This window comes from Chelonoidis abingdonii, chromosome 10 (assembly GCF_003597395.2).
Source record: "Chelonoidis abingdonii isolate Lonesome George chromosome 10, CheloAbing_2.0, whole genome shotgun sequence".
NCBI classification, from domain to species: Eukaryota; Metazoa; Chordata; order Testudines; family Testudinidae; genus Chelonoidis; species Chelonoidis abingdonii.
The window spans coordinates 10,612,312-10,630,383 of record NC_133778.1 but is presented as its reverse complement, the minus strand read 5'-3'; the positions used below and the strand labels follow the sequence as shown (position 1 = coordinate 10,630,383).

Below are 18,072 nucleotides of genomic sequence, written 5' to 3'. Positions count from 1 at the left end.
GCCTAGACTATGTCAGGGCAAGAACTGCTCTGCTCCTGGAGAGAAAGGGCTTTGGTCCACTGTTGGCTGAAATCTCTGTACACCAACCCATCTGTATCAACTTTGTTTTCAGACCAGACAGACTCATTCTCATCGACACTCCAGGAAGCTGAACAATTGGCTCCAAAATTTCCATGAGAGCAAAGAGACAGTGAGTAGTCATTGGAGACAATGAGGAAAGTGAACTTCCATGCAAATTAGAGATGGAACAAGCCTACTAGGTTCCCATCCCAGAGGCCAGGGCGGGATTACTGCAATTATTCTGTGGTGCCTTGTCCACTCTGTTTCAATAATCCCAGGACTGTAGTTGTGCACAAATTTAGTAGATCTCAATACAAAAAACTTCTTGTGTCTGCTGCTAGACTGACTGCTAGACTGTTTCTTCCCAGCACAGCCTGTAAGAAGATTATACCACCAGGGATTTTGACCCTTTGCAATAAATCAGGCTTTTTAGGAAATGCGGGATGAGGAGTGGAGCAGGGAGATTTCTATTGTTATTATCTCTTAGTTTTTATTTGTAAATGATGCAATAAAATGAGCCTGTTGATCTATTCAGATCCACTGTGCAATGATGTCACAGACTACAGCAACAGCTAATGTATGGTTTGAATTATGCTGCATTTCATGATAGCATATTCAATTGCAGTTTGTGTGTGCATCTGCTTGGGTTACAGAAATCCACATTCACATTGCTCTGTTTCCAGCACTCACCCTCTTTTTCCACATCTTCTGTGCTTCTTATAGATATGCACTTGCCTCCTACTTAGGCAACGTACCTGTGGTGGCTTTAATTTGGACCCATTCACACTTACTGTTGTAAATATTCTCTTGTTTCCCTGGAAACACCTGGCTGTCCGGAAGCATTTGTGATCCTCATCTCTTCCGGCTGTTGAACGACGACTTGAGATGCACAGCCTACATGGAGCTCTGTGTGTAGCCATCTGGTCTCTGCAGTGCCCTTGTGCACATCTACTCTAAAACTGGAGAGTCCTTAGCCTGAGAGCACTGCACAGATATTGGGAGAAGACATGTGTGAACCAGGAACATTCATCTTCTTCTCCCTCTGGCTTCTGATCTTAGGTCCCCCCAGTCAAACTGATTCCATCTTTTTATGCCAAAGCATTACACAACAGTTGGCCTCCAGGATACTCCAATTTCCAGCTGGTGCAGAACTCTAGTCTCCTTAGACTTCACTAGGATTTGGTCCTCTGGGGATATTTATTTATTGAATGTAATTGTATTGTCACTGTATGCAAGCATTTTAGTTAGAGTAACAATCCCAAAATATTGGAAACATTTAATAAGCTTTAATTTTTTTAAAAAACAACATTCCAGTTCTCAGATTTACACACTAGGCATGGCTTCAGCTCTCTTAGAAACAACCTCAGGAAACAAATTAATATTGGAGTTTGGAAGTTCTTACTGTACAGATCCTCAACAGCTCTATTTATATAGAGTATATTATCATGCTGCTTCTTTACATATTATCCAACTAAGAATAATTGGTTTGCATAACTTCCTAACTTGAACCATAGTGTTGCTTATTATGGATCAGCTATTTATTTTTATATATTTATCTATTAAGAAGATTGTGCCTTTTTATCTATAATTGTGAACAAATAGGAATGCCAAGGCCTGGGAAAACAATCTTTTAATGTGTAAACAGAAAATTGGGTAATAAAACCCACCTCCAATACAGTGCTGGGCAAGAGTACATCCCAAAGTGCCTTACAAAGGAAGTCATTCTCATTATTCCTGATTTCACAGATGGGGAACTAAGGTACAGAGAGGCGAAGTGCTTGTCCAAGATCACTCAGCAGGCCAGTGACAGAGCCAAGAATGCTGAGAGCTGATCTTACACTCTAACCACTAGGCCACACTGCCTCCCTCTGAGTATAGATTGCTTTCCCTACAATATCTATTTTAACTGTACACTAATCGGAGACTTTAAAAATACCAACCACGAGGTCTGTCACATTTTTTCTGAGCGCAAGAGTTATTTCAGCCTTGCTTTCATCTCCACTCCTTGCCTTAGAGGACGGAAGCCAGATCTCTCTGTTGGATCCTAGTATTGGCACTACTACTTGCCTCCTCTTTCCCCAGCATATATAGAATAAATATACTTGAAAGACATAACATGTCACAGCGTTACCGAGAAACTGAAGTGCCCTTTTTCCTCACTTTGGTATTCCAGAACAACTAGTGACAGACAACAGACCACAATTCACTGCAGTAGAATTTACGTCATTCTGAACAAAACCTGATTCTGAACATATTACTAGCAGCCCACATTACTCACAAGTGAAAAAAGAACTGAAAGACCTGTACGCTGGACTATAACGTGGATAGAAAACTGGCTAGATCATCAGGCTCAATGGATAGTGATCAATGGCTCCATGTCTAGTTGGCAGCCACTATCAAGTAGAGTGTCCCAAGGGTTAGTCCTGGGGCTGGTTTTGTTCACTATCTTCATTAATGATCTAGAGGATGGCATGGACTGCACTCTCAGCAAGTTCGCAGATGACTCTAAACTGAGGGTTCCCACTGAACTGACAGCAATACTCCTGAACTGACCGTGCCGACTCCTGGAGCTCAGTGTAGATTGCTTTCCCCACAGCAGCTGCTTTAACTACACACTGATCAGAGACTTTTAAATACAAACCGGAAGGACTGTCACATTTTTTCCTGAATGCAGAGTCATTCAGCCTCGCTCTAATCTCCACTCTTTGCCTTACAGGATGGAGGCCGGATGTCTCCGTTGGATGGTAGTTTGGCACTGCCCACTCTGGATTGTCTGTGCTTGACCTGACATAAAGGCATGCTTCACTTGCTACTGGCTGGTTTTGGATGGAACAGGCAGTAATGGATGCTAAACTGTATTATACTATTCAGTCACGAGGTGCTGTGTGCAAAATACCTTATTTAAAAGCTTACTGAGTCATACTTTGGTAGAGTATTAAAGAATCTTATGATGAAACATATCTGGTATATATAAGCAAGGTCTGTGACCGGCCATTGCTGGTACAGGAGAACATGATTTGTTGTCAGGAGTAAACTAAGAACAGAAACAGAAGGAAAACAGCACAGAGGTTGTAGACAGAAGGAACAGAGCAAGAAAGGTTGCAGGATCTCATCAACATGCCACTCTTCAGTGTCCCAGCGAATGTCTACTTTGGCAACCTTTACAATGGACAGGCTGGAAGCAATATTTTGCAAGATTTCACATTGCTTCCAAGGTCCACAAAGAAATCAGATATGCAGGTATTATTCTTTCATTTATGCTGTGGACACGCAGGCAAAGCATATCTCTAAATCCTTTGATTTTTACTCAAGACAGTCACAGTAAGGCATTTGATACAGTTCCACATGAGGAATTATTAGCTAAATTGGAAAAGATGGGGATCAATATGAAAATTGAAAGGTGGATAAGGAACTGGTTAAAAGGGAGACTACAACAGGTCATACCGAAAGGTGAATTGTCAGGCTGGGTGGAGGTTCCTAGTGGAGCAAAAGACTAACAAGATGGCCAAGCTGGTTCTAGTGAAAGCAGCATAAATTCTGATATTAGTTGAATCAGCTAGGCCTGCCCCTCAGAACGGGGACAGCTGGTCACCTACCTGAGCAGCAGAGATGGCTGGAGAGTCAGTAAAACAACAGAAAGTCAAAGGCAGAAAAAGAGGAAAGATAACTAACTCTTCCACCAGCCCCATGTTCACACAGTCTTGGATTCAGAGTTCATATGCCATCAGTGTAGATTGCGTCAGGGTTGAACTCAGGCTCACCTCATTGTTAGCCTCTGTTGAAGTTATCAGATCTGATGGCCTCATAGATTTCTCTTTGACCCATTTCATCTACAGCCCCAACTTTTAAACAAGGGTCTGTCTCTCTGTCTGTGTGTACTTGGTCTTGATGCCCCCACCCAGTTAATTAGCAGCTAAAAGTAAATAACGTGCCAAAGATTAAATGCTCTGCACCGCTGTTCCCCAGGCACCGTCTGTTTGCAGGGGTTTGAATTGAGGGATAAGAAACCATTCAAAGAAGTTACTTAAAAGAATCCATGGGAGTAAGACGCTCACCAGGCATGACATGTATAGGCTGAGTGCAAGTCAGACTGGGTAAAGGGTTCTGAGCTAGATGCAGCCAGAAACATTCAGAGATCGGACTGGTATGAAAGGACGACAGAAGAGGCTGTAAGGTTGAAGAAAGAAGTATTCTGCAGAGTCTTTGTCAACCTGCTTCTCTACTCAACAGGCCCATGCACTCACAGCCCAACTGCAACGATTCCTTACTAGGCTTGGAAGAAATGAACGGGGGCAAGTTCCCTCACTACAGTGGTTTGACCGGTTACAAAAAAAGGTTACATGGGCTGGTTCCTAACTCTGCAACTTCGGCCACTCCTCATGCTGAATACAAGTGCATCTTTGCCCTAGGGGCGACTCAGGCCAAGGCCTTGGCCTGCCCTTGGTAAGCCATCCCTTTGTGGAGGGAAATTAAATATTGGCTTGTAGGTCCCACAGGCCACAGTTCAGGCTTGTTGCTGGTGATTTAACTGGGAGAGTCTGTGAGTGTCTTCCTGTTGGCTACTTGTCAGAGCCTCTGTTGCAAGCTACCAGCTTACAAACTCCTCTTGGCACATGGCCCTTATTTATGTCTGTGCCTCTGAGAACACACAGCCCCTCCCCAGTGGTGAAGAAGAGTCCTTCTCTACGCCAGTGTCCTGGGTCTGGAGTACCTTGGAAGGCTGCTACCTCTCTGCTTCAGTCCTCCATTCTCTGCTTTTTCCCCTAGGCTGTATTGTACTATTGCTGCAGCTTCTACCAACCTCCTGCCAGCCTCGGCCTGCTCCCCTGCCACACTCCCATTCAGCCTGGCCCAGCTCTCAGGCCGCTGGTTCTCAGCCTCCCTGGCCCAGGTCTCAGACAGCCTGTGGCTGGCTCTTCCCCCTTGTAGTAGTGCCAAAAATGCTTCCCAGGTTCTCCTTCCCCTAGGCCCTTGCTTCCCAGCTAAATCATAAACATGGATAATTAACCTGAATGTTATCAAGACTGCAAGGGAAGGCTCCCTTCTGGGAACAGCCCCTTTCTGCCCGTTTGTGTGAGTACTCAAATCACTGTCCTCCCGTCCTTTGCTGATCAGTGATGACTCGCAGAGTCACTCCTGAGGGCGGAGGAAAAAATGAATGAAAAGGCTGCTCGCTGGATTATTACAATGACACAGCAAACCCGGAAACTGGGCAATGCTAAGATTAGAAACAGAACTTGCCTACTCTAGGCAAGGAAACCTTGCATCATTTGGTCATGATGTCATGCAGAAGTTCCCTCACCTGGGAATCCCTGTCAGTGGCAGTGGCAGGAGGGCAGAGGGTTACGAGCTAGACGCACCTGCCGTACTTTCACTTTCCAGTTTCCATTGATCAAGCAGCGACGCTAACGTGCGGGTTTTTCTCTTTTGACTAACGGAAAACAAGATTTCATTTTATTTTTTCCTAGAGAGTATAAAAGCAAGAGCAATGGAAAGGAGAGGCAACATTCACAGACCCGAGGGAGGCCAAGCAACCCTGAGGAAGAAGAGGGGACTAAAGCGATTTCCCAGCAAACATGCTCCAAGGTACGTGCCACTAAGTCTGGGGTTCCTGTCTAGCATCTGAGCTTACTAGACTGATCTGCTGTGATCTACTCTGAAGAGTGAGGCCCAAACATTATCCATCCCTCTAAGTATCTGGCCAGTTTAGTTTCTATTATTAGTGCTGGGGGCTGTAAATTAAGAGGCCTGATCTGAAAACATTTGTGAGTGGAAGAGTTGAGTTTGCTCAACTGTGATCTTTGGGGTCAACCCACCAATGTATATATTTGATTGTAGCCCTCACCTTCCTGCACCCCTTCTTCCCCCACTTTGTCAGACTGTTAACAGTACAGTTTATACTCCTCATAACATGGAAATGGAGTGATGTGTGGAATTCCCCTTTCTGATTCAACAGGAAAAATGGTGGGTTGCAAACTGCTCCTGGTCTTGACCCTATGGACAATGTCTCCAGAGGCCTTTCGCAGAGGTGCTCCGATGAAGAAGTGCCACCTCTCAAAATACAAGTCCCTGCCACCCCGGGAACTGGAGACCTTCAAGAATGTCAAGGACAGATTTGTAAGTGCAAAGAAGACACACAAGTAGGGCAATAATGGTAATGTGAGCGCTAGGCTGTAGTTTCAGCAGCTGCCTTCTCCGCATATTACCATGGGCAGCTGAAATAAGGTGGGAGGCAAATGCTTAGGAAAAATGGGGTATAGAGTTGCAGCTAAAATAGAGGGAAGTCTCTCTATCTGGATCTTCTTTGTTGGTGATCCCTCACCCAGTCTTAGTTAAAGGGCAAAGCTCAGAATGTTCAGCTCCAGCAACAGTTCAGATATTTGGGGAATGGGGATCATAGATGTGGAGAGAGTCATGGACAGGGCAGGAAGGTGGAAACTGATCGAAGGCAGAATCACAGATTAGACAATAGCAGGGAAAGAATGGGATTCTTACTATTAGAAAGGAGCTAGGAGAGAAAGAAGAGACAATCTGTCTAAGTGGGTGTTCCTGATCCGAGTCAGGCTAAGGAGGCTAGGGCCTGGCCAGCTCGGATTTCTTATAGAGTCAGTCGTCCTTAATCTTAAATCTCAAAAAGTTCTGAAAGGGGTTCAAACTCTGTCCTGACTTATCATCAAACCTAGAGAATGAGACCCAGGTTTTCACTATCTGTGGTCTTTCCCTTCCAAAGAAACTGAGTCTGGTCCCTTAAACAGACAATCTGAGGACTCCAAATTTATGTCATGCCATCAAGCAGCACTAGAGAGATCAAGTCACTTATATTTAAGTCGTGCAAACATTCCATGTTAACTAATGCTGAAGCTGAAGAAGTGCGCCTCTCAGCTTAGTGCTCAAGTTATCCTCCTTGTCAAGAGTTAAACGATGCCGGGTTCTCAGTTAAACTCCTGCACAAATGCAGTTCATAACCTGAAACCAGCAAAGCAATATGACAAGAGTGTGTTATTGACGTCTGTCCTGTCTTTGGCACCTTCTTGGAAAGAGCCAGGACTCTAGGACAGCAGCATTGTTAGGGGATCAAGGTGTTGAGTCAAATTCTGCCAGGATTTTTCCCCTTTGCTTGTCTCAGTGGGGTTATATGATGTAACTGAGGGCAGAATTTGACACTTTCTCCCCTGCTTTGCTTCCTTTACACATTTCCCTGTGTTCTCATTTTGTGCCTCCAGGAGGACATCATGCTGTTATCAGACCGAAAATGCAACACCAAGATTTTCCACCGGAACTGGGAAGTCAAAGAGCTGTCGGTAAGCAAGACCTCTGCCAAGAGAGACGAGTTTACAAAATAGCACTTGCTTCTTTCCAAAGTTGCAGTACTGTCTCTTTCCAAGCTATATTCTGATTTCAGGTGATCCTTTTGTAGATTCAGAATAATATGGACAGGGAATTTGTTCCCAAATGACACAAGAGTCATCTGAGCTTGGAATCTGGCCCTTTTTTTATTTCAATATTTTGTATATCCTTAGGGCTGAGAAGCCAGACAAACATTGATACTGTGAACCAGCTTAAATATTGCAGCACAATATTTAGCACATGATAAGGCAAGGCACTGAAAAACAGGGGCAGGAGACAGAACAATATCTTGTCTGGCTTCAGATGGTATCAAATAATTGAGCTAGGAAACAATTTACATCTCAACATCTCTAGCTTGGCCCTGACAAATTGAAATTACTGTTTCCTTTTAATACAAGGCATGATACTAACCTTATCCTCAGGGCTCAACAAACCAAAGGCTTTGTCACTTCCAACTCTTCCACAAGTGTCTTTATCATCTATTTTGAGTCTGAACTTGGTTAACCTCCCTCACATAAGCAGCTCCAGGTCGTGTGGCAGGAAATCCTCAGTTTCTGTATTTTGGTTTCCCATGAGAGAATATTTTAGTTCCCTAAAACCATATCCACACCTATGTACAGCCACTTTGAAGATCCAGAAACCGTTCTCCAAATCACCAGCAAAAAAAAAAAAAAAATGCTTGCACTGCCCAAATATGTCTTCAGACTTTTGTAACATAAAAAAGGTTTGAGATGGATCTGAAGCACAAAATGTTGTTGGATTCCAAGGAAGGAAGGTGTGAGTAACAGAGTCCAAAGGTTCATGACTTGCAGGCTCTGTGTACAGAGTGGATTCACACCTCCCCTGCGTCTTAGGACTCTTCCCATTGGCCATGGATTTGGAAAGTCTCCTTAAGCAAGCCACTCCTACCTGCTGTGAACATAGATATCTCTGTGTCTGCCACTCCCCTGGACACACAGTTTTACCTGCACATTCTCTCCCTAGGTGCACGACAGAGTGATCCTGGTAAAGGAGGAGCTGCACCTCGTTATTGACGTGCTGGAAAACATTAGGGATCCCAATCTGTCCGAGCCGCTTGGGAGGCCATTAGAAATCCTGAGGCACATCAGAGAGGACTTGAAGAACTGCGTGAGTATTGGATTGCAAATGTCTCTTGCCACAGTGGGGCTGGGAGTTGTCTATTGAACTCCCAACAGCACTAATTTCTTAAGTGGATCCAGGATCTAGTAATCCTTGTGCCAGTAATTGGGGACTTTGGTTTGCACTCCCCTGTATAACAATGAAAGTATCTGGATTACGTAGCTGCTGTGTGCCTTGCTCATATACATAATCTAATTATCTAATTAACTTGATTAACTAGTTAGGGACAGATGATGCCCAACTGCTCTGCTACTGTGCAAGTGGGTATGTCCCCACGTTTGGCTCCTGGGGTGTAGTCTGGTATCACTGCAGACACTGTACTCTATAGCACAGCTACTGTTGTTTCCATGTGCCCCCCAGAACATCGCAGTGGAAGTGGGGAGGAGCCAGGAGAAGACAGACCCATGGAAGGCTGCATAAACTGGGGGAGTATGCTGCACCCCACTCAGCTCCAGGGCATGTTGTTTCTATTAGGTGGAGTTCCTCCCAGAGCTCTTCTGGGCAGCACAAGGCATTCCTCCCCCTACACAGAGCTATTCCCACAGATCTCAGTAAAGCCCTTAGTTAATGCTTCAAGAACTTCTGAAGTTGAAAAATACCATACAAATGCTTGGTATTATTAATAGAACACAGAAGGTTAACATGGAATCCACATGTCTAAAGAACGAGATAAACTCAATCAAACCAATTTGTGCCTCGGGCTTGTACCAAGAGGAAGGAGGCTCAGCCACTGTTCCTGAAATCTCTACTCATGTGCTCTACTCTGCTTCATGTATTAATTTTCTTTTCAGACCACACATCAGCCTGACAACCATCAACGCTCCGGGAGGCTGACTAGCTGGCTCCAAAAATTCCACGCAGCCAAGAAGATGGTGAGTACATATGGCAAACACACAAGATGAACTTTCATCACATGTTAGTGGGAACAAATCTATACAGGATCATCACCTCCATTCCCGTCCAATGGGGCCAGTGNTCCTACCTGCTGTGAACATAGATATCTCTGTGTCTGCCACTCCCCTGGACACACAGTTTTACCTGCACATTCTCTCCCTAGGTGCACGACAGAGTGATCCTGGTAAAGGAGGAGCTGCACCTCGTTATTGACGTGCTGGAAAACATTAGGGATCCCAATCTGTCCGAGCCGCTTGGGAGGCCATTAGAAATCCTGAGGCACATCAGAGAGGACTTGAAGAACTGCGTGAGTATTGGATTGCAAATGTCTCTTGCCACAGTGGGGCTGGGAGTTGTCTATTGAACTCCCAACAGCACTAATTTCTTAAGTGGATCCAGGATCTAGTAATCCTTGTGCCAGTAATTGGGGACTTTGGTTTGCACTCCCCTGTATAACAATGAAAGTATCTGGATTACGTAGCTGCTGTGTGCCTTGCTCATATACATAATCTAATTATCTAATTAACTTGATTAACTAGTTAGGGACAGATGATGCCCAACTGCTCTGCTACTGTGCAAGTGGGTATGTCCCCACGTTTGGCTCCTGGGGTGTAGTCTGGTATCACTGCAGACACTGTACTCTATAGCACAGCTACTGTTGTTTCCATGTGCCCCCCAGAACATCGCAGTGGAAGTGGGGAGGAGCCAGGAGAAGACAGACCCATGGAAGGCTGCATAAACTGGGGGAGTATGCTGCACCCCACTCAGCTCCAGGGCATGTTGTTTCTATTAGGTGGAGTTCCTCCCAGAGCTCTTCTGGGCAGCACAAGGCATTCCTCCCCCTACACAGAGCTATTCCCACAGATCTCAGTAAAGCCCTTAGTTAATGCTTCAAGAACTTCTGAAGTTGAAAAATACCATACAAATGCTTGGTATTATTAATAGAACACAGAAGGTTAACATGGAATCCACATGTCTAAAGAACGAGATAAACTCAATCAAACCAATTTGTGCCTCGGGCTTGTACCAAGAGGAAGGAGGCTCAGCCACTGTTCCTGAAATCTCTACTCATGTGCTCTACTCTGCTTCATGTATTAATTTTCTTTTCAGACCACACATCAGCCTGACAACCATCAACGCTCCGGGAGGCTGACTAGCTGGCTCCAAAAATTCCACGCAGCCAAGAAGATGGTGAGTACATATGGCAAACACACAAGATGAACTTTCATCACATGTTAGTGGGAACAAATCTATACAGGATCATCACCTCCATTCCCGTCCAATGGGGCCAGTGCAGGATGGTGTCCTGTATATTGTCCCGGGCTTTCTGCAGTCTAGGTGTCCTGAGACTGAATTAGTTCAGAAAGCTGGTAAATCTCTCATATCAGAAAAGACGGTTACTCACCTTTGTAACTGTTGTTCTTCGAGATATGTTGCTCATATCCATTCCAGTTAGGTGTGCGCCCGCCACCTGCACATTCATTGGAAGACTTTTTACCCTAGCAACACTCGGTGGGTCGGCTGGGCGCCCCCTGGAGTGGCGCCGCTATGGCACCAGATACATACCCCTGCTGACCCAGCCACCCTTCAGTTCCTTCTTGCTGGCTACTTCGACAGTGGGGAAGGAGGGCGGGTTTGGAATGAATATAGGCAACACATCTCGAAGAACAACAGTTACAATGGTGAGTAACCGTCTTTTCTTCTTCGAGTGATTGCTCATATCCATTCCAGTTAGGTGATTCCCAAGCCTTACCTAGGTGGTGGGGTCGGAGTGAGATGTGGCAGAATGCAAAACTGCTGAGCCAAAGGCTGCATCATCTCTAGACTGTTGAACCAGAGCATAATGCGAAACAAAAGTGTGGACCTAGGACCAGATAGCTGCGCGACATATTTCCTGGATTGGTACATGAGCCAGGAAGGCAGCAGATGAAGCCTGAGCTCTGGTAGAATGTGCAGTGAGATGGTCCAAGGGAACATGAGCCAAGTCATAGCAAGTGCGGATGCACGCCGTCACCCAAGAGGAGATCCTCTGGGAGGAGATAGGTAGGCCCTTCCTTTGGTCAGCCACTGCAATGAAGAGTTGGGGCGATTTACGAAAGGGCTTCGTCCGTTCAATATAAAATGCGAGCACCCTACGGACATCTAGGGAATGCAATTGTTGTTCCCGTCAAGATGAGTGCGGCTTCGGGAAGAAGACTGGAAGGCAGATGTCCTGATTGGTGTGGAAGGCCGATACCACTTTAGGGAGGAACGCTGGATGTGGTCGCAACTGCACCTTGTCCTTGTGAAAGACGGTATACGGTGGGTCCACTGTGAGCGCACGAAGCTCAGAGACTCGTCTGGCCGATGTAATGGCTATGAGAAAAACTGTCTTCCAGGACAGGTATAGCAGCGAGCAAGTTGCCAACGGCTCGAATGGTGGCAACATAAGTCTATTTAGGACTAGGCTGAGGTCCCAGGTAGGGGCAGGGCAGCGTACTTGGGAGTATAGGCATTCCAGGCCCTTGAGAAATCTAGTAACTATAGGGTGCGAGAATACTGAGCGGCCACTCTCCCCTGGGTGGAAGGTAGAGATGGCCGCCAAGTGCACCCTCAGTGAAGATACCGCCAGGCCTTGCTGCTTAAGAGACCAGAGGTAGTCCAATATGGTAGGGATCGAGACCTCAGTGGGAGTAACATTCTGCATTCCGCACAAACAGGAGAAACGCTTCCACTTGGCCAGATATGTTGACCGAGTGGAAGGCTTCCTGCTACCCAGGAGTACTTGTTGTACCGAAGCAGAGCAACGTAACTCTGACTGGTTTAGCCATGCAGCAGCCACGCGTGAGGTGAAGGGCCTGCAGGTCTGGGTGGCGAAGACTGCTGTGGTCCTGAGTTATGAGGTCTGGGTGGAGTGGCAGGGTAATTGGGTTGGCTATCAACAGGTCTAGCAGCATGGTGTACCAGTGTTGCCTGGGCCATGCTGGAGCGATCATGATTAGGTGTGGTCTGTCCCTGCGGAGTTTTAGTAGGACCTTGTGAACCAGCGGGAACGGTGGGAAGGCATAGAGCAGCCTTCCACGGCATTAGGAATGCGTCCGAGATCGACCCTGGTGAAAGACCCTGGAAGGAGCAGAACGCTTGGCACTTCCTGTTCGTGCAAGAGGCGAACAGGTCTATGAGGGGAAACCCCCACCTCTGGAGAAGACACCGAATGAATAACATCCGGCGTATCGACCATTCGTGGCACAGGAAGGACCTGCTCAGTTGATCCGCCAGAGTGTTCGTGAACCCCTGGGAGAAAGGACGCTACCAGGTCTATCGAGTGGGCTATGCAAAGTCCCAGAGTCGGATGGTCTCCTGACAAAGGTGGGAAGATCGAGTCCTCCCTGTTTGTTTATGTATTATATAATACTTGGCCATTGTGTTGTCTATAAACACTGAGACACAACGGCCTTGTAGATGTTGCTGGAATGCCTGGCACGCCAGGCGGACTGCTTTCAGCTCTCGGACATTTATGTGTAGCTCCAGTTCCTGAGATGACCAGAGGCCTTGAGTACGAAGGCGTCTGAGGTGAGTGCCCCAGCCGAGAGATGACGTGTCTGTCGTCAGGGACATTGAGGGTTTAGGCGGATGGAACAGTAGCCCTGCACACACCAGGGAGGGAGTCAGCCACCAGTCTGGGGAGCCTAGAGTGCTCGGGGGAATGGTGACTATCATGTCTATTGGGTCCCTGCCCAGGCAGTATACCGAGTTGAACCAAGTTTGGAGAGGACGGAGGCGGAGTCTGGTGTATTTGGTCACGAACATGCAGGCAGCCATGTGACCTAGGAGACCGAGACAAGTGCAAGCCGAGGTCATCGGGAAATTCCGTAGACCTCAGATGATTGCTGCCATTGCCTGAAACCGCGGCTGTGGTAAGCAAGCCTTGGCTAGATTGGAGTCCAGGGTAGCTCCTGTGAAGTCTAACCTCTGCGTGGGAACCAGAGTGGCTTTCTCCATATTGATCATCAGGCCTAGACGTGTGAATAGGCCCCTGATGATGCCCACATGCTGGGTGACTTGTGTCTCAGAGGCTCCTCGGATGAGCCAATCGTCCAGATACGGAAATACGTGTATCCGACGTCGGCGGAGATATGCAGCAACTACAGCCATACACTTTGTAAATACCCTTGGGGCCGTAGAAAGGCCAAAGGGCAGGACCGTAAACTGGAAGTGCTGACAGTCGGCTACGAAGCAAAGGTACCTCTTGTGCGGAGGAAAAATGGCGATGTGAAAGTATGCGTCCTTCATATCGAGGGCAGCATACCAGTCTCCAGGGTCCAAGGATGGGATAATGGTCCCCAGGGATACCACGCGGAACTTCAACTTTGTCATAAACTGGTTGAGTCCTCGCAGGTCTAGAATAGGTCTGAGACCTCCCTTCAACTTGGGGATTAGGAAATAATGGGAGTAAAACCCCTTGCCTTTTCATCCTTTGGTACCTCCTTTATTGCTCCCATGGCGAGGAGCGTCCGCACCTCTTGCAAGAGGAATTGCTCGTGAGAGGGGTCCCTGAAGAAGGACGAGGTTGGAGGTTGGGAGGGCGGGGTTAAAACAAATTGGAGGTGGTATCCATATTTCACCATGCATAGGACCCAGAGATCTGAGGCTAACTGGGACCACGCTGGGAGGAAGTAGGAGAGACGGTTGGAGAAGGGAGGAAAAGGATCCTGGCCTATAACTGGTACGCCGTCCTCGGGCACACCTTCAAAAGTTGGACTTAGGTCCCGCTGGTGGTTTTGAGGGACCTTGGTTTTGGTCCCTTGGGGTCCTGACTGGCATCTACGCCCACCTCGTCCTTGCCACCTGCCAAAGTCTTGTCTGTGTCTAGGCACAAAGTACGGGCAGTGAGGCTGGGGATGGAAAGGCCTGCATTGAGTCACCGGCATATGCATGCCTAGAGAACGCATTATGACCCTATTGTCCTTCAGGCTTTGCAGTCTAGGGTCAGTCTTTTCCAAGAAAAGACCTCTACCATCAAACGGCAAGTCCTGGATGGTATACTGCAGCTCCAGTGGGAGGTTGGAAACCTGCAGCCATGAGATGCGTCTCATGGCAACACCCGAGGCCAGAATCCTGGCTGCTGAGTCGGCTGCATCTAGCGAGGCCTGGAGGGAAGTTCTGGCCACCCTTTTCCCTTCCTCCAAGAAGGCAGCGAACTCTTGGCAGGAGTCCTGAGGGAGCAGCTCCGTAAACCTACTCACCTCCGCCCAGGTGTTGTAATTATAGTGGCTGAGTAGGGCTTGTTGATTTGCCACCTGGAGCTGTAGGGCACCTGCTGAGTACACTTTGCTGCCGAGCAGGTCCATTCGCCTAGCCTCTGTCGACTTCGGGGCTGGTGCCTGTTGGCCATGGCACTCCCTCTCATTCATGGACTGAATGACTAGTGAGCAGGGAGGAGGATGGACATACAAATACTCATACCCCTTAGAGAGTACCATGTATTTACGCTCGACTCCCCTGGCCGCAAGAGGGATAGAGGCTGGAGATTGCCATATAGTGTTGGCATTGGCTTGGATGGTCCGCATAAATGATAGAGCTACTCTAGTGGGGGTATCCGCCGACAGAATGCTCACTACCGGGTCCTCTACCTCTGGGACCTCCTCCACATGGAGGTTCATATTGAGTGCTACCCTCCTGAGGAGGTCCTGATGGGCTCTCAGGTCGATTGGAGGAGGGCCTGAGGAGGATGTTCCTGCCACCGCCTCATCCGAGGAAGAGGAAATGCCGGGGATGAGCGGGTCCTGTGTGGCCTCTTGCTCTTGGGTAGCCTCCTGCTTCAGTGGGACTGGGGAGACCGGTGAGTGGACTGGTGCTTCCTCTGTTCCAGCCGGAGGGGGACGGCTAGCTGTTGCCTTTGGCACTCGGTGCTCTGATAGGGCAGAGCAAGACGGAACTACTGGAGCACCTTGGGCTTGGTGGTACGCCGAAGGTGTCCAGAAGGACCACTGATGTGGGCCTTGGTCCTGGGTCTGGGCCTCCTGAAAGACTCCGGTGGGCACATCAGAATCGCGGTCCTGAGCATAAGAGCTGTCTGTGTGGGACGACATTGAAGTGTGTTGCTCTACTCGGCACCGGAAACCGTCTTGCCTATAGACTGTATTACCCACACCGGCGGTGCCAGGGATAGAGGCAGCGTCGACTCTGTCATGGCAATCAGATCCCTTGCCGTTGAGAACGTCTCCGGCGTGGATGGGATAGTGAGCTCTACCGCGGCACGCGCCGGCGCGCTAACAGGCGCCGGACTCGACAGCCCTTGTGGGTCCGGAATCGACGTTGTCGGTGCTGTGGTGGGTGTTGGCGCCGGGCGATCCAACTTAGACCAGCTCTCTGGCTGCAGTGCAGGCAGCACAGAAGCAGCAGGAGTCTTAGCCTTTCTCGACCTCAGGGAGAGGGCGTGGCGTGGAGCCAACTTCGGTACCAGCGATGGCCGGTGCCAAGAGGCCTTGGCAGTTCCGGCACGGTCCGGTGCCGAGGAGGTGCTTCTGCCCACCGATTGACCAGCGCTCGGTGCCGAAGGCGGAGGGGTGAGAGCCGCCTCCATGAGGAGCTGTTTAAGTCTGAAGTCCTGCTCCTTTTTTGTCTGTGGCTTGAAAGCCTTGCAAATGTGACACTTAGCTGTCAGGTGCGATTCCCTGAGGCACTTCAGACAGGAGTCATGTGGATCTCCTGTTGGCATCAGCTTGCGACAGGCCGAGCACAGTTTGAAACCCAGTGAACTGGGCATGGGCCGCGGCACCAGGTGCGGGGAAGGGGCTAATCCCCGAACCCCTCTTAACAATATTACACTAACTATGCTATAAACAGATAAACTAAGTATAAATATATAAAAAGTTTACAACTATCTACACAATAATGAACGAGAGAACTACGAGTAGCTAGGGAAGTGGAGGTCAGCTAAGCCGCGCTCCACTGTTCCAACGACCGACAAGGGCGGTAAGAAGGAACTGAAGGGTGGCTGAGTCAGCAGGGGTATATATCCGGCGCCATAGCAGCGCCACTCCAGGGGGCGCCCAGCCGACCCACCGGGTGTTGCTAGGGTAAAAAGTCTTCTGACGAACATGCACGTGTCGCGCACACACTTAACTGGAATGGATATGAGCAATCACTCGAAGAAGAAAGGGCCATTACATCTGCTGCAGACTATAACAGACCAGGCATCCAGAAAACTGCCATTACCGTGAGGCCTAGTTTGGGTCCTCCCATGGGATGCAAATAGCAGAGTTTCACGTGGCGTCTGATCCTCCATTGCTTTGCACCTTATACCTGGTGGAATCATTTGCATTTGTGTAAAATGCTGCTGAATCTGAAAACCTCCCTCCCTCACACTGTTGGCAAAGCATTACACCAACTTGCTATTTGCTTTGAAGAGGTGTAGATGCTGTGCTGAGAAATGGGAAAAGAGGCTCAGAGATAATTCAGTCATACAGATCTGCCAATCCTAGGCCTTCTTAGGAATCAGATATGGCCAAAGATAATACCCTTCAAATTTACTATTACCCCAGGTCATTGTGCCTTTTGCTTCATTCATACTCACTGGTTAATGTAATAGACTACAGCACACATTGTTATATACTTAGAATTACAGCACATTAGAGCACCATGTAAATGAGTATTTCCTTAGGTTAGAGTGTTTGTAAGGTCTTGTCTACACAGAGACATCCAGGAAAATTAATCTGAATTAACTAGAGATGTGAGTTTGAAGTGGATTAGTTAAACTGCACTAAATCTCTGTATGGATGTTGTTATTCAGAGTTAAAGTTATTTCTGGAAGTGAAGTGAAGTAACCAAATTAAGACCACTTTAATTTTGAATGAGGGTGTTTACACGGGGATGTAATGACATTTAACTAACCCATTTCAAATTCACACAGTTAATTCAGAATATCTTTCCTAGATGTCCCTGTAGACACTGTTCACCCTTTTTCTGTTCACCCTTTTTCTGCATGCTCTGTGATCCCTATTTATATGCACCTCCCACCTCCATCAGGCCCACGGTAGCTTTCACTGGCCCATTGCTAGCCAGCCATTCTCTGTTACAAATGTGTTCACTCCCTCTCTCCTATCCCAGGAAACTCCAGGGTGCCTGGAAGCATCTGTGGTCCTCAATCTCTTCCGACTGCTGAACGAAGACTTGAAGTGCGCAGCCTACATGGAGTCCTGCACCTAAAAGCCAGGTCTTTACGCGGTCTCACCTCATGCATCTAATCAGACACTGCAGAGCCCAGCAAATGGGAACCCTGAATCCTTCCTACAGAACACTGTATTTTAACCAGGCGTGATGCTCTTTCCTCCTTGGCGTTTTACCACAGATACCCATCACCCATGATCTCTGAACAAAAGATTCACATACAACTGATCTCCAGGAACAGACCTCGCCGACTCCAATTGCCAGTAGCTGATTGGTTCCAGGCCAATTCCTTAACTGCAGCTAAAGTGTAGGGCCTGTTCCCCCTGAAATCAATGGGAGATTGGCCAGTGATTTCAGTGGGATTAAATATGGCCCTGGAGGATATTATTATTTATTGTGTTGGTTTATTGCTACACAAAACTATTTGCCAATAGTACGTTAAGTGTTGCCGTTATTTATTTTAATTTAAAGGACTAGGTT

General features: G+C 47.7%; 1 protein-coding gene and 1 pseudogene across 1 annotated transcript; both read left to right on the top strand.

Moving 5' to 3' along the window:
* Positions 1-976, top strand: part of LOC142047350 (interferon lambda-3-like) — a 3,398-nt pseudogene extending 2,422 nt beyond the window's left edge.
* Positions 977-6,021: 5,045 nt separating this feature from the next.
* LOC116839413 (interferon lambda-3-like) lies at positions 6,022-17,702 on the top strand. Its single transcript, XM_075069815.1, has 5 exons — positions 6,022-6,177; positions 7,284-7,361; positions 8,392-8,535; positions 9,339-9,419; positions 17,533-17,702. The coding sequence occupies exons 1-5, from the start codon at positions 6,022-6,024 to the stop codon at positions 17,629-17,631; spliced, it is 558 nt and encodes a 185-aa protein (XP_074925916.1). The 3' UTR covers positions 17,632-17,702.
* The last annotated feature ends 370 nt before the right edge of the window (positions 17,703-18,072 follow it).